We start from the raw sequence: 22,896 nt of genomic DNA, 5'->3' as shown, positions 1-22,896 counted from the left end.
AAATAAAAAAGTAATATTTTAATCAGTAGTTTTGTTTTTATTACCAATTACAAGACATTTTGGGTGACCCCTTTTTAATTTCAGGTGACTCCACGTGGGGTCATGACCCCAAGGTTGAAAAACATTGATCTAATCCCAATGTTGGAAACTCAGACTAGGTCCTGAATGTGTTTGCAAAAACTAAACGATTCCAGAATGTGAGATAAACTTTTAAGGGTTTCCCAGCTTACAATTTGTAAAGTGTTATATATGAAAACTTACATTTAAGTGATTTTAAAGTAGATTTTATTCACTCTGTATATAGTTAGTTAAATAATTGTTATATTTTTCTCCTTAACCTGAAATAATCCTAATCAAAGCTTTATAAACAGGGTTATCGTGTTTTTATGTTTGAAAAATAACGTCGATATTTATTTTTGCAAAAAGGATTTGAAGTTTGTGTCATTTTCCTATTGCTGTCTTGTTTTTTTTTTTTTCATGTCATGTCCAATATGTGTCTCTTCATATGGAAGCTTGAGCCTTCTGTGTGGAGTTTGCATGTTCTCCCTCAGTGCGCACATGGTTGAAAACATGCATTACCGTCTCTATGTTTGACTAAAAGTCTGCTCCAGACTCTGCGATCTTATATAGGTTGCACGTGCAAGTGAAAGATAGTTTAAAAACATCTGTGACCTTGTTGCACATCTGTATGAGAGGAAACGAGAGCCAGCGCCTGCGCGTAACCTTGAAATGACCCGTGGCTCGCCTCGGGACGCGGAGGCTGGGAGTGAGGCGCGTCCACCTGTTTTTTCCGTCAGCATCCTTCTCCGTTGTAGCCACGGCAACCACGCCCTCTCCCGCCGAAACATCAGCCCAGCGGTGATTGCACGGCGCGCGCACCTGGCGTCGTTATAACAAAGCGGGTGCTGAGGAGGACCTGTTTACGCTTCTTCTAATTATTTTTTCTACCGGAGGTGCTGCGCGTTTGGAACGGGGTGTGCGTACGCGCGTGTGTGTGCGTGCGTACGTGCGTGTGTGTGTGTGTGTGTGTGTGTGTGTTTCCTCCTCCCTCCAAAGCTCCACCTCCACCAGCACCAGCGCTCATCACATTTCGCCCCATATGGTCGTAGGGACGGGAGGACAGGAGCGCGTCTCTCTGGTTGTGCCGCTCCTTTCCGGCCTCTGCTGAAGGTAAGGTGGCGTCGGTTGGAGATGATGATGATGATGATGATGATGATGATGAGCGTCTGTTTGAGGTGTGGTGGTGACAGCTTAAAGGGCGAAGGCGTCACTGAAGGGCAAGACAGGGAGAGTTGTTGAAGACATCAGGGACGCTGTATTTCTATTTCCACCTGATACCTGATATCCTGGGCCCTATTTACATTTTGTGACAATTTCTAGAAAAACCAGCTCTGATTAGAGTCATGTCAACTTGCCACTGTCTGAAAATCCAAATCCCATTAGCGTCAGTCACAAGTTTTTCGATCTGTTGCTGCTTTTAAATAATAATTAAAAAAAAAAAAAAACCTCCTACATTTCTGCTTTTTCTACGATGCAAAAAGCATGTAAATATAACAACCTGGCACGAAACAGCTTCGATCAGTCAATCTGAACAATAAATATTCCTATGTTCTCAGATTTGTTTTGAAAAAAGTTGGTGTTTTGAACCACAGATGAAAACAAATCTAAATGGAGACATTCATAAATGGGTTTAATGATGAAATGAAAAAGTCTTGCGGGGCAAAATTATTCCCTTTGAGTCCCAATTTGCTACTTTTTTTTGGGGGGGGGAGCAATTAGTACCCATTCAGAGACCCAAACAAATTAAAGCAAAAGAGTAAAATGTCTTAATTACAGCACCGTGCTGCATAAATAAAACTTGTCTTGAAAAAAATTATAATATTAAATGAAAAAAGTATATAAATAGGGGTCTACAATCTACTTTTGCAGTCGGAACCTCTGGTTTACATTTTAAACCAGTCACAATTGGTAATTGTGGTTGAAAACAACAGAAAAAGGCAATATTTCATTTTTGATATCATTCAAGTCATTCATTTTTACTGTAAATTACATTTGAATGATTATACTTCCTAATTATAATTCATTGTTCTTCACCAAATCCTCCATAGTTGAGCTGATTTTCAAAATTAAACTAAAGAAAATTAGTACTGCACGTGTCAAACTCAAGGCCCAGGAGCCAAATTCGGCCCTTTAGAGCATCTAATTCGGCCCGCAGCAGAGGGAAACCATGAGTTATTGTGTAAATTACCAACTAATTCAGTTTTGGATATTTTCGAATTAATACACAAATTCAATGAAACTCCAGAAAATTAGCAAGGCTCACATTTTTCCCATGCTTACTGTATATCACAGGATGGGTCATCGTGTGAAATTGTTAAAATAACTCTGCAATTTTCTTCAAATTATTCCACAAATTGATCACAAAATCAAATAAATTGAAAGTGAAGATCCTGCAGGGACTGATATCCGTCACTTATTGCTTTGATATTATCATTTATTTATCTGTGGAAGTGCAGACTAAAGAATAATAATGATTAAATTACTTCTTTTCCCGGCTAAAATCTGCGGCCCACTTCAGATGTTTTTGACCTCTGAAATAAAATGAGTTTGACACCCCTGATCTATGTATTGTCTTATTTTAAACAATAATGTTACTTTTATCATAAAGATAATAGTTTCATATCCTTGATTCTGTCCATCAGATTGCAATACAGTATGAGGACATCCTTTGGCAAACCAGAGCCTGGAGATCACCTGCAGTCTTCTCAACTCATCTGAATGCGAAGGCGACATAATGCATTACCTGCCATAAAAAAAAGCCCTCTCCCTTGTTTGAGCCGACCCACCTAGTGAGGACATACACGCAGACATGGGTTCAGAAGATCAACCTTGCCTGGATTCCCTGGAGAGAAGGCCCATGTTGGGTCCTTCCTGCAAGCAGCCGAGTCGTCGGTGTTTGAGGAAAAAGCTGAGGCCTGTGCGGATCTTAGGGTTGGTCGTCAGCCTGGTGGCACTAAGTGCTGTCTCCTTCAGTGCCTTCACCTGGAGCTCAGGGGGTGTCGGTAAGCCATCGCCTCCCCTCGAGAGTTTCCATCAGTCGGCCCCCCACAGGACCCTACTTTTCACCCGACATCAGAGGGACCCCAATGTGTCGGCCGACATGCCAATAGCCATGAGATCTTCAGCGGATGGCAACGAAAGTCAGGGGTCGTACCCGCCAGACATTTTTAGCCTTACGCAGAGGCGCCAAGGAGCCGTGGTCCTCCACATGTTTGGTATGATCTACATGTTCATTGCCTTAGCGATCGTGTGCGATGAGTTCTTCGTGCCCGCGTTGACGGTCATCACGGAGAAACTGACCATTTCGGATGACGTAGCCGGTGCCACCTTCATGGCGGCAGGCGGCTCGGCTCCGGAGCTCTTCACCTCCATCATCGGTGTCTTCATCTCCCACAGCAACGTGGGCATCGGGACCATCGTGGGTTCGGCCGTCTTCAACATACTTTTCGTCATCGGGATGTGTGCCATCTTCTCCAAAGAGATCCTGAACCTCACGTGGTGGCCGCTGTTCCGAGACGTGTCCTTCTACATTTTGGATCTGATCTTGCTGATTATTTTCTTCCTGGATAACTTCATCTCCATGTGGGAAAGTATCGTGCTGCTCTCGGGTTATGCAAGCTACGTGATCTTCATGAAGTTCAACAGCAAAGTCGAGGGTTTCGTCAAACACTGCATGACCAAGAACCAAGTGGTGGAAGTGGAAGTTCAGCCCAAGGTGAGTCGAGTTGTTGTCTGATGATATGCATTTCAGTGTTTTGATGCTAGAAGTTTGATCCCTGATGTTGAAACACATTTTCCATTCCCCTAGTTTGATAAAAACCAGACTTGCTTTAGATATGACAAGTTACTTGAGTCTATATTTTTGCCAACACGTATTTTGAAGGAACCCAAGGACTTTTTCCTAATTTCCTGCCCCCCAAGTTCCCCTGGTGTCCAACTACTGATGCTAAACATATGCTGTGCCAGGCTTATAACGCACTCTCCAATTAATAGAAACTCGGTCAGGGTTAAGCATGGAGTGCTTTTTAACAGCTGAACTGACGTTGCACTTGTGCTACAGTTTTCCACTGTGGGATTATTTAAACACGGTCAGATTGTGTAATTCTGGGTTAAGCTTTACAAATTGTGTCCCGTTGTAAAAAAAAAAAACAACCCAAAAACCAAAAACAAATAGAGAATATAGTTTTTCTGAGAAAAAGAAGCTGCAAATCAAAACGGCAATCAAATGAAACGCATTAGATATTAAAAAGGCATCATGAATCTTTCATATTTCCTCACAGATTCGGAAGTAGAAGTTGTTCTCGTGGAGAAGTTCCCTCCTTGCTCTGTAAAAAACAAATACTCAGCAGATAAAAGTGTGTTACTCAGCGTCACGTTTGACCCTCAATGACACTTGAGGGCAAAAGACACTGCGGTGCAATTTGATACTGATGTAGAGATTATCCGGGGGCGGATTTAGATTTCTTTGTGACACGAGAATGAAATGAATTTTTGTTTTAACAAAAAAAAAAAATGTACTGTGAAGCCTTCATTAAAACTGGATTTAGCCTGAGTACACGACGTGTATTTACAAAAAAAACAGGTTACACAATGATTTTGGGGGGGGGGGGGTTAGTTGAGAAGAAAGTAAGCAATAAAGCCAAATTATTAGAATTAAACATGAAGGTGTCCTTTTAAGTTCCTCTTGTTTTTGATTCAGGGTTTGTGTGGATTACTGAAAGGTATTGGTAGCCAGGTTGAGTGACAGAGAATGCCAGGATGACCTTGAACCGCAATGGATTGTGGGTATTTTGTCTAGGAGTGATGGTTTGTCTTTATGAAAAACAACTTGTGACGAACTGGGCAAGAGAAATGAGCCATTCCAACCTTTTTGTACATGGCGACAGGAACGTTGTGGGAAGGCCGATCATTTAAGTAACTCGGTCGGATGCGCTAAAGAACATTAATCATTGAAGATGCTTAAAATACATCATTGCTCTACTTTTATTGCAGTCTGCAGGGTCAGCACCATGCACGACAGAGACACCTGTATTATTTATAGAACATAATTACCCAAATACCATTTTTAATCACGTTTTGGCACTTTGGGGCCATTCATTTCAAGACACTGATGGTATTTTTGAGGTGTAATTTATTTTTGACATTATGCACATGTGTGTTTGAGTTCCCCAAAGTGATGGAAAGGAGTTTTAAAAAAAATAGGGCAGCTGAGCAAATCAATTTCTTGTCATGAATGGCTTCTTCTTCCAAGGTGTCCTTAAGCGTCTGTGTGTGTAGTTGAGCTCAGTTGTAAAGTCTTGCATTGAAGGGTGTCATTTTACACCACGTCCTTGAGGTAAATAGTAAGAAGAAGGTTTTTCTTTATAGTATTTCACACGTTATGATACCAGGATGTGCCCTTTGTGTGTCACTGTCATGGAACCAGCGACAGAGGAGGAGTAGTAGCGTGTGATGTGTGTGGGTTGCGTGATTTATTGATAAAGCATTTATATATAGCCTATAAATACAATTAGAAGGAGGTAAAGGTGCTATAAATGATATAAATCCATCTCCTTCAACTGTTTTACCTCATTTTTTGACATGCAAAATGTCTGAATGTCCATTCTGAAAACACTAATTTAATTTTTTTTTTCATAAAGTAATGGGCAGTAATCTCTTAATCTACCTCCACAATTGCAGCAAAACATGCTAGTTATTATTGCGAGTATATTCCGGGCACCACAATGTCAGTGGATGAAAAAAGCATATGGATTTTCTCACACTTTTTCCATTAAGGCTAATCCGGGCTGCAGAGATGCAACATGCAGTCGAGGGCATGAGTTTTAGGTTCCAGTCGATGGATAAAAGGCAGGTGGGAGGTGGAAAATGAACTCTGAGCACACGTCTAAAACATGGCACCATTTACATACCGCTGAGACATTGTGATTGACCAAAAGGAGAAATAGTACATGTAGTGCATAATCTTTGGAGGCCTTATTTTAAAATGTGTACATCTACAGAGTAAAAACACTTGACGTGCTCAATCTGAACAAGAAAGATTTTACATCTGTGCAACTTTTTCATATCAACCTCAGTGGTTTTCCGGAAAAGAACAGTACTTATATGTAACTGGTATGGATTATAAGTCAATACACTAAATGAAAATATTTGTAAAGGAGAATGTAGTGTTATATTGAATTGATTGTTTATTCACATTACAGTTTTCATATTGTTAGTAGAGTGAGACAATGTTAACGCTTGGGTTATGAAGTATAGGACAAATTAAAGAGGTAGGGTTGGACAAGTTAACACTTCTTCCTACTCCATTTTGTTCATGTAAATTAAGATGCTTAAAAATTTGAAGATGCAAGTTACTATTTTGTTGTTATTTCTTGATGTTATTGAAAAAAAAAAAAAGGGGGTTTCTATACATTTTAATGGTCAAAGACCTAAAGTTATCACATCACTCTTCAACGATCCCCATCATAATTAGTCATAGACCGATACATCGGCCGGCCGATATTATCGGCCGTTTTTTTGTGTTTTCTACGTGTATCGGCATCGGCCGATGCGGGCTGCTGCATTTGCCCATCCGCATTATTTACAGAGAGCAGAAATATGTTTTACTTGTTCTTGTTCAACATCACCTGTTTTTAATATTTGTTAAATATTTTTTACTTGTTGTCGTTCGACCTCAACTTTGTTAATTTCAATAAATGTTCCTTTTTTTAAAAAAAAATTGAGACTCGTACCATTTGTTATCATTATTGTGTCATTTTTATGATGTAAATAAAGGAAGCAAAACTAACATTGGCTCCAAATATCGGATCAAGAAAATTGGCTGTCCGTATCGGTCATCGGCTAAGGCTGGTGGAAAAAAAAAAAATTGGTATCGGCAACGGCCCTAAAAAAATATCCATATCGGACGATTCCTAATAATAATTACATGATATATACTAAATATCAGTGCCCAAAAACTAGTATGAGAAAGACAGCCTTATTCAGTGGCAGCTGATCTTATTAGTGCCTTTCATTACACAGTTTTTATTGCATACACAACAGCTATGTGAAATGATTTATTGATTCTTTACTCTTGTTTTAATTTTGCCAAAGCCGCTGTGATAAGAAACTGCCTTTGGTTTATTTTCTCTATATTTATTTACCTACTCTTTTTTCATTTTTTTTTGGTCTTTTTAATCCTTTTAGTACTTTAATATTCCACTCATCTCTAAGGAAGTAGAAATAAGTTTGTTTAGCCTTTCCCAGCCACTGATATTAAAAAGAAAGTACACTCTAATGTCAATTTCAGATCCGCATCACAGAGATTTTGCCTTGAGCCAAAGGTCTAATTCAATGCCCACTTTCCTGCACAGCATTGATGTTGTTTATTGTCCTTTTATTCATCTTAGTCTGTTGATAAACTAAGGGATTTGATAAAAGTAAAGGCTTAAAGGCCTAAAGGAGGCCACTCAGTGTGTGATGCTTGTCCATACTATCTAAAGCCATTGTACTATCACACATTCAGTTTAGTTTTATGGAAATAACCTCTAAGATGAATGAACGTTTGTGTCACATGGAAAAGCCAACAGGTGTGTGTGTATAAGTAGCTTTGCACGCCAACGGTATCTCCCTTTATTATTTCAGTGCAAAAGACTAATATCTTGTCTGACCTCTAATCATAGAGTAACTCCTTTTCTCAAACCATACACTGCACTATTGTCCTCGTTTTGAAAAGTACCGGTGTGTGTCTGAATGTGCGTGGTATTAGCATGTTGCTATTGCGCTCCAAGGACTTCCAGTCTTAGGAGCGTGAGGATATCTCGATACGGCGATGTATCACGATATTTTTTTGCATGATAGATTATCGGTATACATTGTTTTATTAACATTTTTAAAATGTATTTATTTATTTATTCATTTTTTCCCAAATATTTTCTGCTTTTTTTACTAAAATGTGCAGGTAGGTTTTCACAGAAATTTTTTTCACCGTTTGTTGAAGGAACCAATATATTATTTACTGCAATATATTATCTGTTTACATTGGTATGTTGACACTTATTTACAGAAATGTTGCACTAAAATAGTGTCACTGTTCATAGGACACTTTTTCAATTTATTATCTTTCAGAGATATAAAATAAAAAGTGTAAGGATTACTTTTTTTCGTTATGTCATAGATTATCGTAGATTGATTTCTGACCAATATATCAATAATTGCAGTATCGTCATATCGTGAGATAATTCTGACCGTGAGCTTTGTATCGTGTATCGTATCGTGAGGAACCCAGAGGTTCCCACCCTATCCAGTCTTATTTCATAGAGGACACTAATGTCACGAACATGTGAACAACCAGCATGTGATCAGTTTTAACCTTTAGAATTTAGAATAAAAACGTGTACGTCGGCTGGATTTTGCCTGAAGTCGAAAGTAATTGTTCATCCTATCATGCTGTTGTCAGGTGCAGGATAAGACGGTGTGTGTTAAGGCAGATGTTGGTGCTGCTGAGAAGGAAGGTGTGACCTGTGATGCGTTACCAAGCTATAAATAGCGTCACCAAGGTAAAATCCTCCATCACAATGTGCTTCAAAGATCAGTTACATAGCAGGTTTCTTTCTGTGCACGGAGTCTATTCCTCCTTGTGGATTTCAGTGCCATTCTCGTCCATGCGACCTATATTCTACGTGTTAGTGATGCCATGCGCTCTGTGTATCAGTCCATAACATTAAACTCCCACTATAATCCATTACTGCAGTGCATGATCTCCATCCCTTGTTCCTTATTATAGCTGTGTGACGCGTTTCGTGAGATTGAATTTTATTACGATCATGGCTGACGACGGGCTAATTTTCAGTAAAACCCAGATGGACAGGACCAAATTTACCTAACTCTCTTTTCATTTGGCCTGTTAGGATGATTAGATTATGAAGGAGGTTGTCAAGCTAATATCTGGGAATCAACCTGGAAAGATCATATTAAATGAAGGAGAAAAAAAAAACAAACTTGATGATTAAGAGTTGTGAAATGAGCAATTTTTGGAGTTAAAGCCATGACGATAGTCCTTGAGTTTGATGGTGTAATAATTTTTCTGCTTTTTACGAGGACAGTTGTCCCAGTGGCCTTGCTTCAAACTGAATGAAAAATATGAGCATTAGCTATGACAAATATGAATTTTCAGCAAATCGTTTGTGTCTGCTTATAGATTAGAGAAGTATTTTCAAGCTTTGCTTTGTTTAATCCACCTATTTTCTATTAATCTTTTATGGATTGCATGGATTACCATCGTGATGTTACAGTAAACACCAAAAACGGTTGTTTCAACTTAACCAGAGTTGTTCATTTTTCGTGGAGGGATGTTTTACATTGCTTAAAATCCACTTGCAGTAAAGCTGTACAGCCTATTTATGTTGAGACGATGTGAAGTTGACAGAGAGTTACTACAGGATTGCTGTAATGTCTTCATGGTCAGGGTTAAGTTTTTCTTAACCGGCTTTTATTTTGAAACAAGAATATGAACTGCTCCAACTTCCTGTCAGCTGTTTAGGTGCTTGTAGGGAGGATTTTGTGACACATTTCTTATTTGCAACACAAGCGCTTATAGTTGCTTCAATTAGTAATCCAACAACTACCTTTACCTCTATAAATGCTTAAAAGTCACCCATTGAAGACAAGAGTCTGTTTAATTATCAGTAAGTGCCAACAAAAAGACAATAGATTTGCATATTTAATTATTTATTTGAATTTATTTGACTTTGAACTCTCTATGCGCATTTAAAGGTTCAAACTGAATATATACATGGAAAAATATATAGGACTATACTTTTTTAAAGTCCTTAATACTTAAAGGGCCACTGCCAGTCTTTTTATGGTCCACACAGACTTCTTTTGCTGACCTGTGGGGGCAGCAACATGCCTCTGCCTCATCTAATCGACAAGAAGAAGAACTACAACAACATTGAGGGTAGACAGAGGCTGTCTTCGAAATGGCATACTCCGTACTATGCACTACACGCTCAATGGGGCGGATTTACTAAAGGTTTAGGGGTATTAAAACGTGTGCAAACGTCACTCCACGCGCTAATAAGGAGTACAAAGCCCAGGGAATCAGGACTGCGCGTCTTCAGCGTGTCACAATGTGCCCACAATCCATTTAGCGCGTTTCCCTCTGATTAATCTGTAAAGTAGGCGGTTTTTAAAAGGGGCGCAAAAAAACAGGAGGGGTTAATGCAAATAAATGAATGCAGTGGGCGCAATGCAAGTTATCAAATCTGGAACTGCTTGCGGTGACTGTTTCTGCGCTGAAACTAGTACGACGGCACAGGCAGGTGCAAACTCACACACAGAGGTCATCGCTGCACTGAATGTTGACACAAAACACAGTGGAGAAGAAGAAAGGCTCCAGTGAACCTTTCTCGTATAAGAAAATAATTCAAATAAAACACAAATACCGTGTGTGTGTGAGAGAGAAACAGCTGGATGCCTGAAGCCTGTATGTAGTCCGGTACGTGTGTGTATGCTGCGGTGCTGCTGATAGTCGCTGTGCACGGAGCTCCATGGATGTCACTCCGGACCCAGTGAGCTTCTGTGTCTTCCTCTCCATGTTTTGACCATTACACTCTTGTTTCACGTTAAAGAGCGTCAGGCCAGAATCAGCTGAGCAGCTGTGCCATTTATGCAGCAATGGAACAATGTTCACATCTTTGTGTGCGTGACTATTCAGGAGCTCAGACCTGCTGTATGATGTTTTCCATTGACTGATAAGAGCAAAGTTACAGTCCTGATGCAGCAGACACATTAAAATAGGGGGAAAAAAATAATACTAGGTTTAAAAGTTTATTAAACAGCACTTTTATTTGTTTATTTAGTTATCTACATTATTAAATGTTTGTGCTGCAGACAGAGAAGTGCCTCTAGTTTCAGGTGGAGTCAGGTGCACAGAAGCACAAATGTCATTTTGTGCTTCTGTGCACTCACCTCTACATGTTAAACAAGCAAAATGTTAATTTAAATAGGGCGGTCTCAACCACGTCTATACGCGCACCTATTAGTGCCGCAATGTTAGTGAATTCCAGACAGCAGGTAGAGAAACAGCGCCGCCATAGGATTTAGGGACTTTAAATTTTCCCAAGATGCATTTTGAACCTACAAAAACCTGAATCACACTGAGGCTAAATACAGTATCTCTGTTGATTCTCCACCTTTGAAAGTTCTGAAAACGTTTTAAAAAGTGACCAAGTAGAATATCAATATGTGGTCATTTGATCCATAAAACTAACGGAAAAACAAGAGCCCTATTCACAAACACGTTAAAAAAAAACTAATGGAAGACAAGCAAAGTGGATGTAGAGTTTTAGCTTGAAGCCGGTCCCAGGACGATTTTACATACTAATTTTGACGTCAGTTAGTTAGTTAGCGTGCCATTTCGAACACAGCCAGAGTCAGAATGTGAAGGAAAAACCACCTCGACCATCCAACTAAAGGCAGGCATACACTGTGCAATTTTTGGCCCATTTTGAATCGATTTTCGAGTCGTGCAACTATTTTGTTGGATTGTGCGAGTCTCTGCTAAATCGTGTGTCGTGAATCGTGTAATATACATGGGGTCACGGGAAGCGATGAACACCTCACGACCAGCTCCCGATCAGCAATCGTAGGTCGTAAGGATTTCAAACATGTTTGAAATCCAGTTGCTTCTCGTGAGTGTAGCGCACAGTTGAAGCAGTACCGCGGACCGGTTTACTGTAAACGCTCACACTGCGCATGCGCGAACACCGTAGGACCGCTGTAAAATTGACAGACTGCCCACGTATGTCTAGCCAGCTCCTGGTCCATCACATCATCGTCTTTTCTTTTTTAAAGCTCTTTTTGCTGAGATTTGCGAGTGTCTCCCCACTTCCGGGTTTTGCTTCTTCGTCTGTTTTAATGGTGACGCTTCAGTGTTCTTCCTCTTCTTCTTCTTCTAATTTGTCCGTTGCATTTCCGGAAACAAGACCCCGACGTGTCGTGTATGAACGTACAGTGTGAGCAGTCAGATCCTGTCAGAGTGTCGGTCCGTACAGTGTGAGAACACGAATCGTGAGCTGCGCACAGTCAGGCTCTGAGTCGCACAGTTTGAGCTGGAGCTGAGTGCAACGATTGAAAAAATGGCACAGTGTATCCCAGCCTTAAGCAATTGCTTGAATTCAAAATTATAGACAAAACATGAATCATGATTAAAAAATCACCATCGATTTCAGTTCCATTTATTTCATTCCCTCATGTTTCACAAGTTTTAATGCAACTTCCTACTTTCTCTCCTTTTCGTGGTATGATTGCAATAATTTTTAATCGCAAATTGTCTGAAGAACTGTCATGTTTTTTTTTTTTTTTTAAACCCTGCAATCTTTCCTAAAAAATTCAGTAATCCTTTCACATTAGAAAGAAATGCGTTAAAGTCTGGATCTTGACAATTTTGATATCTGTGACATATTGCTTGGATATTGTTTACGTTACCTCCATACATTGCTTATAAGTGGTTCAATATTAATGATGTTTTTCTCTTTCCTGGCCCACTAGGGATGAAAATAGGTCATATATGGACCATTAACTAAAATGCTCTTGTCACTTTTAGCTACTTTAAGAATTTGAAATCACAAGGATAAACTGTTGGTGACATGAGTGGACATGTATTGTGTTCTGTTTGCACTGTGTGGCAGCACCATGGACAGCACCATCAGCAATATGTCTATAACTACTTCTGCATTGTCACTCAATTAGGTCAGATTGATTTTGCTTTACTATTTACCAGAACAACTCTGTGAGTCAAGAAGAGCAGAAACCTGGAAGTGCTGTGAATTCATTGAGCTTCTTCCAAACTTAACATTGTCTTTGTTATTTGTTGCTGACGTGACTGTTTCGGATAGGCACAACATTACTGAAAATGAAAGCACAGGGTCAATTCCTGATCTGTCTGGTAGGTAGCACAGGCAGTTCGAGGATGACTTAATCCCGCGCCGGGGCCTGGCAGAGACAGGGGGCTGCCAGATCGTTCAAAGCAGCTTTATTTTATGGCCCCGGCACAGACAAGAGTATCTCCACTGGCCTAGTTCATGAAGCTGTTTGTCTTCAGTGCTTAATGAGTTTGTTTTCTGATGTGACAATGACTGAATGAAGAGCTCTGCTCAGGGTTAACTGCTGCACCTCTGGAAACATTGAGCTCTGGAGTATTCACAGCGCCACCAATCTGGCAATCTGACTATTCCAAAATGTAATCTTTTTCAGGGTAGTTTGAGTAATTGAAGGTCATCGATGTCAGTTTACTGCTATGCGCAGGTAAAGCGATTCTTGAAAATGTGAAACGAGAGCAGGATTTCCGAGCGAGAGCCTGAGGGCGAATGGTCGAGGCTTGCAAGAAACTGAAAGCCTTATTGATCAAGAGCTATTTTTAAAAGTGGGCTTGAATTAGATAATGTAACTGCACTGTAAAAGCATCATGTGAAGGGCACCGAGATCTCTATATACCGTTGGAGATGAAATGAAATGATCAACATTACCAGATGGAAACTATACGTAAACAGTCGGGGGTGGATAACAACAACTGAGGGCCTTTACAAAGTTGGCTTTTTCCGCTCTGGGGCGTTTTGTGACCCTCAACATCAGCCTGGGTGATGTGCTGGAGCGAAACATTACATCATCTCTGAGAGCAGTTCATGCCATACCCATAATTTAGTGAAATGCAAAGGCAATGATGTCATGCATAGATCCCCACAGCTGACATCACTGAGAACTCTAAGTTGAATTTGTGAGAGTAAAAACGCTCCAAATAGAACCGATTGCAGTCAGATGATCTCTAATGTTCTAATTAGAAAACACTCCAGGGTTCAGCAAATCTGCTGAAAGCCTTTTTGCCGCTACTTCCCATGGACGACGGCTGACAATTGTGTGATGTCCATTACTGATGGACAAATGATGCATGAGGCTCACCCTGGACCCAAGCCCCGCCCTGCCCCTCCCCTCCCTATCCCACCAAGGTGACCCGTCAGCGCTCCATCAGCATATTACGGTAGCTGCTCTATAGAAAACATCCACTGCCGCATGCACTTAATGAGGATTTCCTGTTTTTTTCACATTGCTTTAGATGAACAGTTGTGGTAAATAATGAAAAATATTCAAGTTGTATTGATTTTTATTGTCATTAGGTTTGAAAAAACGTAACTCGGAATAGAAGTTTGTTAATGCCAAATTATTAATCTGTATTTACGACTCACAGTTAATGCTAAAAAGTAATCAATTAGCAGATAATGCAGCATTTTCACTTGTAACAACCACTAGCAGGTGATTAATTGTCAAATTTGGATAAAAAAATATGATATGAAACAAATGTGTAAGTTGATTTTTAGTCTATTTTTATGAAACTAATGATTAACTTTTTGATCAAAACCAAATGTGGGTCACCTTTTTCATTGGCAGTTATCAGCACTGTTCAATAACCACTTTTTATAAATATATATATATATATATATATATATATATATATATATATATATATATATATATATATATATATATATATATATATAAAGATGTACAGGTATATATACTCTATTTTAGTTTTTATTTAATTCTTATAACAAATTGTTGTTCAATGCTAACTATTAAGAAGAGCTTCTAAACTGTTTATTTTTTTGTCATTTCTATGACAATAAAGATTTATTCTATTCTATTCTAATTGTTAAAAACAATAACAGTAGGTTTTAATATGATGGTTACCTCTTTCTGTATTTCTCTACTTATAGGGTTAAGTTTGCTTTCTCTGTAACAGCTTTTTTTCTTTCAACGTTGCCCCATTGTGAAGTAATTTGTTACATTCTTCCAAGTTGATCTATTTCTATTATGAATCTGTTAATTTGGGGTGCAACAAAGTCATGATAGTTTAATCTAAAGACCAAACCAGTGCTACAAGTGGAAATAATTCATTCACACAACAAGCCTAAAGTGGACACTCTACTCTACTTTACTTTTTAATCTATGATGTAACTAACCACATCAATGAAATGTTAATTATTATATTAATTACCCACTGACATGCTCAGCGTTAGCTTTAGATAATAATAATAATTGTCCATATGAAATCAGGAGCTAAAGAGCCGTGTTTCCATAAAGTCTTTCTTTAAACCCAGTTTTGATGTGCCAGGTGCTTCTGGATGGAAATGCAACAGAAAATATAGACATAATATACAAAAAAAACTTCAATTCAGAACAATAGACGTCAGTTGGAGTTCAGGTTTGTTGTTTTATTCAAGCCACATATCAAAAGCAGCTCTGAACTCATGGGAACGACTAACCTCATATTTACTCTTGATGGCAGGAGGTCTTTACTCCACAGCGAAAGCGTTGTTTTGCACAGTCGCAGTCAACATTTCCATCAGGTGAAAAGTGTTCATCACAAGAAGGTGGAATACAACTTTTAGAACAGATACTGTATATGCCACAAGTTTAATTTTTTTGTGGCCCCCAAAACAAATTGCCCAAAAAATGTATTTCAAGAAGTTGGAAGGAATTTGAAGCCCAACATAATACACGAAATAACTCCCAAAATACATAAATCGACAGCAAATTGCACAAAGTACACAAAAACACACAAAAATAAAATGAAATGAGAACAAAGACAGACACAACACCACTTAAACAAACATAATGACTATGAAAACACAAAAAAACAACACATTACAGAATAGCCCCAAAGACACACAAACTGTCAACAAAATGACAGGAAAAAGCAGAAACAACAAAAATACAGACAGTGATCCCAAACACTCACAAATCGACAACAGAAATGCGGAAAATGACAGAAAAATTGACAAAATTACAACACGAGAACAAAACAATCACAAAAATACACATAATGACAACAAAACCACAGACAAAAAAAATGTTGACAATGTGGCCCTTGAATCAGATACAGTCACTTTTTTTGTGGCCCCCGCTGTGATACAGTTGTTTATCCCTTTTGTAAAATGACAAAAAAAAAAAAAAAAAAAAAAAGCTTTGGGTGATTACGTTCGCTCACAAAAATGACTGAGCAATTTCCCCTCACACTGTTTGTCTCCCGAAAGCCTTAGTGTGATTGGTTCATTGGTGGGGAGGGGAGGAAATGTAAGGGGAAGCAATTTTGGCTTAGCCGTGCTCAGCATTGCCTTGTGGGAAATCAGCCTCGTGGCTGCTCCTGTAATTAGTCTGGCTTGTTAGAAAAATGAAGGGGTTACTAATTAGCAAGTGGATGGCTTCTTGACTTGTTGTGCATCTTTTCTCTGCTTTCCTTGAAGATCATCATTATCGTCTCTAGGCAAAAGTAGACCGAGCGAGAAGAGAGAGAGAGAGAGAGAGAGAGAGACTACGCTCAGTCGTGACACATGGCAGTTTAGCTCCAACACAATGATTCTAGATCGACAAAATTTCAATGAGTGTTTTGTCGTCTCTCTACTGTACGCACGTGTGAGTGATCGCTCTGAGCTGTGCAAGATCTCACTTCTCAAGTTTGCAAAAAAAAAAAATGTGGCCGTTTCCAAAATTTCTTCTATTTAAAGACTAACTAAACCCCCAAAATCACTTTTTTTCTGCTGAAAACAAATGTATTTACTGTAGGTATTAAATAATGGGTTCGGTGATATATGTGATATTTCACCGTGTGATTATCGTATCGATCCAAAAAATGTCCAAATCGATTTTTTTTTTTTTTTTACATGCATTTCAATCAAAAAACCATTTAATTGTGCTAATGTGTGCGTAGCACGTAAACTCCCAGTCACTAGGTGTCAGTGAACCACATCAGACCTTGTTAAACTACGTCAGTACTCAATGCATTTTAGCTTTGGAAGTTGATTGCACTTTATTTTCATAAAACATACTGGGCACTTTTATAGATGTATGTATGTATGTAGTTTAAAAAAAAATAATCATAATAATTTAAGAACTTGACAGAATCAGAATCTCTTGTAGAAGCAAAAGTAATGTAATTTGACACTGGAATTACAGTTACATTTACTTGTTCTTGCATGTTTAGAAAAATAAAATAAATTGTGTGTGATGCGACCGTGGATCAGTAGTCGAGGGGGTTGTCGCCTGATCGAGAGGTTGGAGGTTCGATCCCAGTCTATACCTGTCGAAGTGTGTTTGGACACTGAACCCCAAGTTGCTCCCATTGGTCGACCAGCGCCTTGCATGGCAGCTCAGTCCCATTGGTGTGTGAATGAGTTGATATTTTAAATAACTTTGAGACGCCTTCAATGTAAGGAGTAAGCCCTATATAAGTCAAGTCCATATACCATATCATTTTGTAGTTGTATAGGTGAAACTTGTAATTATTGATATTGCGATATATGGCAATGTACTGTATATTGTATTGTTTAGTATCAGGATATATATTGCATCTGGACATGCAAATCGTGAATTGTATCGTATCGTCAGATTCATGGCAGTGCACGCCCCTAGCATATTGAATTTTGCTATTGGCTGAGAACGAGATTCTGTGATGTCATTGGACCATCGTACGTCACTGTTAGCCCTGCCCCTTCTATAAAGACTAGACTAGACTAATAAAGAGGTATAGTGAGTATTTAGTAGCTAGTTAGCATAGCATAGATTGTTCGTAAAGAGATTTTATAGTATAGATTGGGTGTGTCTTAACTGCTCCAGGAGCCCCACCCATAATCAGGGCATTATTATGAATTTCCCCCTCGGCTAGGTCAGAAAAAACCTGGGGTTTAGTTACTCTAAAATATGTGTTCATCTAGTAATGTGGGATTAGGTTAGAGGTGTGATGAGTTGTTGTGCATTGAAAGTTTTTATGGGATGGATGGATCGATATCATACATATAATTTGTATAAGTATATATTTACACTAGGGGTGTAAAGATTCACTCAACTCCCAATACGAATCGATTCACGATACTGAGTTCACGATACAATTCTCTCACGATTTATTTTACAAAATGGGACTGTACACAAATGACTGAAAAATACTCCTTTATTTTTTTTGGGAAAATACTATACTATTTTCCTTTTATTTTTCATTGTCAAAAGAATCATTTGATGAACTATTCAAAACAATTGCAAAGTGCAATTTAACTAAAAATTAATCTTGAATGAAATAAATAAAGGAATAATACAAATGAAGAAGAAGCCTATTAGTTTAAATTCTGGTTCTATAGTAAACAATGCAAAACTACATAATAGTTCTTTTTCTTTTTAAAAGTGCAAGTGAAAATATATTTTGTGCCTTAACAATTGGACTTAAAAAAAAAAAAATTTCACTGTATTTACGTCAGATATTTGTTTGGACCAGCAGAGGGTGCTGGTAACCCAGTGGTCGTTTGGCATGCAGCTATTCTGTGCAGTGAAGAAGAGAAGCTATGCTAGCAGACAGAGCTAATAGAAAAACGTGACTTTTACAGATATTCACGTAATATTACAGATATTCTTTCGTTGCAAAAGGGATAAGGAATCGTTTATGAACATGTTTAAGAGTAGAAGGCGGCCAGAAAGGAAATAGTAGCAGATTTCGCCCGCCGCCAACACTTCTGGACAAGAGAAGTAAAAAGTACTGCGATTCAATTTTCACAGTATTGATGTGAACCTTGATACCTATGAATTGATTTTTAACTGCCTTACGATTAATCGTTACATCCCTAATTTACACTGTAGGGTGCTCGTTATTTATAAACTTTTGAAATCTTATTGACTGACCTTCTCAAAATGCTCCAATCGTCTAAAAAATGTGTTTTGTAAAGCTTTATGAAAATATATTCATATTTAGAGGTAGCTCAAAGGCCCTGAAGTTTGCTTATTTGATGCAATTTAGACGCTATTCGCCAGATGCATATATACGCATTATACAGTACATACTGTAGTGAATGTATGTGCTCATAAAAAAGGCTAAAATGTGATATGTACATTACAGCCCTAAATCGTCAACGCCTAAAACCTTTAGTAAAAGGAAACACAACAGTAATTCTTTCTTTTATTAACTCGTTGGTAATTTTGGGGTGAAGAAATGCAACCATGCAATTCTGTCAAGCTTCAATGCATCAACTACGCCTAAATTCTTTTTAGAAAATACATATATTTGTTTTTAGCTGCATGTGCTGAAATAATTAATGATAAAAATTCACATTTTCATAAGATTCACTAGAACCCCATTGCATTCATCCAATTAGGCTGCTATGCTATCTTGAAGTCCAGGTAAAGCCCTAGTAATGACTCTGCACACAATGAAAATGGAATGATAATAATAATAAAAAATGGATGTTGAAGAAAGGATTCAGCTTAATGAAATGAGATGTATTAAATGTAATGGTGATATCTTGCATATCTAATTTTATTACAGTTGGAGTAGAACAGGGAGTAGTTATCAGAGATTTAAAGCAGCTTTGTGGGTTAAATCAAACTCAACAGCCTAAAAACTAGAAATTTTAAGAAATTAAAATTATTTTCCTGCATAATTTGGCTTAGATACGGAAACAGTCCTCCAGAAATAGACCTTTTTTTTCTGTGCTCTCAGGCTGCTTTACCACCAGAACTGTAATCCTCAGTTGATGTGTAGAAGCCAGGACTTCCAGCTCATCTTTCACGCCATTTTACCAGTGAGCTCAGACTCCTCCTCTCCCCACTTTTAAGCTGTGGGCAATTTCAGCACGAGAAGCGGAAGCATTCGCGGCATGATGTCACACTCTTCATCGATAATTCTCCGTAACGTGGCTTTGAACGCACACACGGCTGTAGAGAGACATTTATCTCCCTCGGCTGATCCGCTTCCAAGAACAGTTCTGCTGTGACGTTACGTAAGAATTGGAAGGCAGAGCTTCCGGTATTAGAGTACACAAAAACTCCAGAGAACACACTAATCTCACTATGTGATTATTAGTCATAATATTTAACGCCGGCTTAATGCGGGACCCATGGCTTAATCTCTATCCGGCACATTCACCTGCTCCCTCCAAACCGCCCTGACTCTCCTTTGAGGATGGTGCTTGGGATCAAAATAGACGATTTACACCTTGAATATGCAGAGAATAACTCAGAGGAGATGGAATATAAGAGGGCAAGAGTGGAGGTTTTTTTTGTTAAATAGCTCTGTGAGAAATCTCCACGAAATACCTAAACTTCAGCTCAGTTTTCAGCTAATGTTTAATTTCACCCACTCATCCCTGTAATTAGGCTGGAGCTGAGCAGAGGCAAAGCTAATGTATGCTAATTTATGTGCTGTTACATGAAGACAGTTGCCACTGACATTCACAATGACAGCAGTTTCCTCAACATCCGCAAGGATCTATAGTTCATGCATTCACCCTACATTACTTGGTTATTACTCAAAGCTAGTGCAGGGCAATATGGACCAAAATTCATATCTCAGTATTTTTTTCTTAAAATGGCGATATATAATATAAATCTCAATATTTTTAACGCAATAAAGTCAATAAAGACAAACCTGGGTTAAATTTCACTCAGCAATCCATCTAACTGTGCTTTTCTTGCTGTTCTGAGAAGTAGCAAAAGCAGTGACTCCTAAAACCAGTATTTTAATACAAAACAAAATAAAAATTGTGTTTTTATAGCAGATATTGTAATTTTCTATATCTTCAAAATAGAAATCTTGATAAATCTTGAATCTCGATATATTGTCCAGGCCTACTCAAAGATACAGTATGTAAGTTTTTTGGAATCATTTGGTCAAAAATCAATAATAGTCTTTTCGCAAATTGTAGTTCAAATTGTTGGCTCTGTATTCGAGCTTTAGAAATCAAGGAACGAGACACTACTTTTCAGTCAATCAAAGATCTTTTTACAAACCAAGTGGTTCATGAGCTGTTTTGGTCGTTGCTATTGGCCGATCGACAAAATTCGAAGCATGTTCGCGACGTTCCAGCAGGAAAAGTCCCTATTGCAGCGTTAGGCACAATGGCTTACACGGCAAAAAAAGAAAGACCAACGTGGAGAAGTGAGAATCTAAGAGAGGGTCAGTGTGGTTTCCACACCAGTCTCACAGATTCTACAAACTGCAGCTTTAACCTTTACATGATTTGTCATTTTCTGATCAAGTGTGCAACTTCAACAGAAACAACACAAATCAAGAGATGCTGAAGATTTAATAAGTTGCACAAACATGGTGCAACGCTCATTATCGCTGTACACAAAGAAGGCCAACATGCACTTTTAGACCTCTATAAAGCAGTATATGAAGACACTCTTTTCTTGTAAAAACATTAAATTAGCTTTAATGAATAAAACAACTGGACATCAACTGAATTATTTCGGCAAAAACCCCAATAACTTGTATTTATTCTTCACTTGCGAACTGCTACTTCTGCTAATACACGTCTGTCAATAATCATAACTCCTGCACCCCTTCTATTCAACTTTATTTATAAAGTGCCAAATACAGCAAGATATATCATGGCTTTATCTCAAAACATAAAGTTGTGTTTAAATGGACAGTGACAATGGAGAGGAAAACTCTTTTAACATGAAGAAACCTCCAGCAGAACCAGACTCAGAGACTGGTTGGGGTTAGTGGGTAGGAAGAGGAGAACCCTAAACCAAAGACCAAACACTTTTTTTTTTTATCAGATAAAGACATATATAGCCGCATTGATCAATAAATCAAAGATTATTTGCTCAATAAAAAGATTAAAAGGTTTAATAAAGTAAAAATATTGGAAAATTGAGAAGTATATCCTATTGATATTTGCGGAAAAGTTGTATGTGGAGTCCTGTAGACGGATGCTCGTTCTTACAGTTATTTCTTGTGCTTCTTCGCTGGACAAGGGCAGTGATTCTCTTGAAGCCTTTATTCTTCAAGTTTTTTCCCAGTACTCTCCATTATATCACCTCACTCTGTAAAACATTCAATTATGTCCAGATATGGAACCAAAGAACTCATCTGATCCTAATCACAAGCTTTTTAATTAACTTTATAAGACGACCAAACTACTGACATCTCTAAGAATATAATTCAACTATTGATATTGACTTACCAGTGCATCCCTCTCTGACATATGTTACCCTTAAAGATAAAGCCTGATATCATCAGATCCAGAACTAATGCTTGGTTTTCCTTCTCCCGTGGTGGAAGAGAAGCTGGTATTTGTAGAGATGAAGAGAACACAGTTAAATCAGACAGTTGGTGGTGAAAGGCCTTTGTTTCAAAAATAAACCCGTGTGTGGCATTAATGTCCATGCCAAAAATGTCCCCGCTGAGAATGATGGAGTGACTACAAAAAGAAGACTGAAGTCTCTTTTGTGTGATCTGCCAAGGCCTCTCAAGTAAAGTTAGCACTTAAAAAACTGGCAATGTGCGCTTTTTGTCTTGTCTTGTTGGAAGTGAGAACATTTGCATTGCCCTGGTTTCTGCACAGACAGAGAAACCAACAAGAGGCAATAGTGTGAAATAAGACGCCGCATGTGAAATTCAGAGCTTCAGAGGTATATTTTTACTGTTAGTTACCAATGGCTTTACTGTTAGCTTCCCCTAATCCTTGTGTCACATGGCACAGATTAAGCGTACATTTTAGACCTCTCACTAAGGGCTTCTTTGTGTCTCTTCACTATTTTATGCATTGTATCTCAAGACCTTAATGTAAGCAGTTGCTATAGACAACATCCTTGACTTAAAGGGGACATATCATGCTAAATCCACTTTTTTAGCCCTTAAATGCATTTTGTTGTATATTTAGAGTGCTTAGAAGTACAGAAAAAAAATTAGTTTCTTCAGGTGCTCCATTGATATCTTTATCTTCTGTTTTGCTCATATTTTTCAATCTGTTTTGATTTTTCTATTCCCTATTACGTATTTTGGACTATTACATCACAGTATTTGCAGCGGAA

At 38.4% G+C, this 22,896-nt stretch overlaps 1 protein-coding gene across 5 annotated transcripts in view; it reads left to right on the top strand.

Moving 5' to 3' along the window:
• Nucleotides 1-760: 760 nt before the first annotated feature.
• The window catches only part of LOC114480629 (solute carrier family 24 member 2), a 62,634-nt gene continuing 40,498 nt past the window's right edge, over nt 761-22,896 (top strand). For all 5 annotated transcript variants that reach the window (XM_028474935.1, XM_028474934.1, XM_028474937.1 and 2 more), the window contains exons 1-2: nt 761-1,170; nt 2,703-3,775. In XM_028474935.1, the coding sequence (XP_028330736.1) occupies nt 2,870-3,775 (906 nt within the window). In that variant the 5' untranslated portion in view covers nt 761-1,170; nt 2,703-2,869. The remainder of the gene's footprint in view (nt 1,171-2,702; nt 3,776-22,896) is intronic.

Source organism: Gouania willdenowi, chromosome 18, assembly GCF_900634775.1.
Source record: "Gouania willdenowi chromosome 18, fGouWil2.1, whole genome shotgun sequence".
NCBI classification, from domain to species: Eukaryota; Metazoa; Chordata; class Actinopteri; order Blenniiformes; family Gobiesocidae; genus Gouania; species Gouania willdenowi.
Note: the sequence above shows the minus strand (reverse complement) of the source record. Positions and strands in the feature narration are given on the sequence as shown.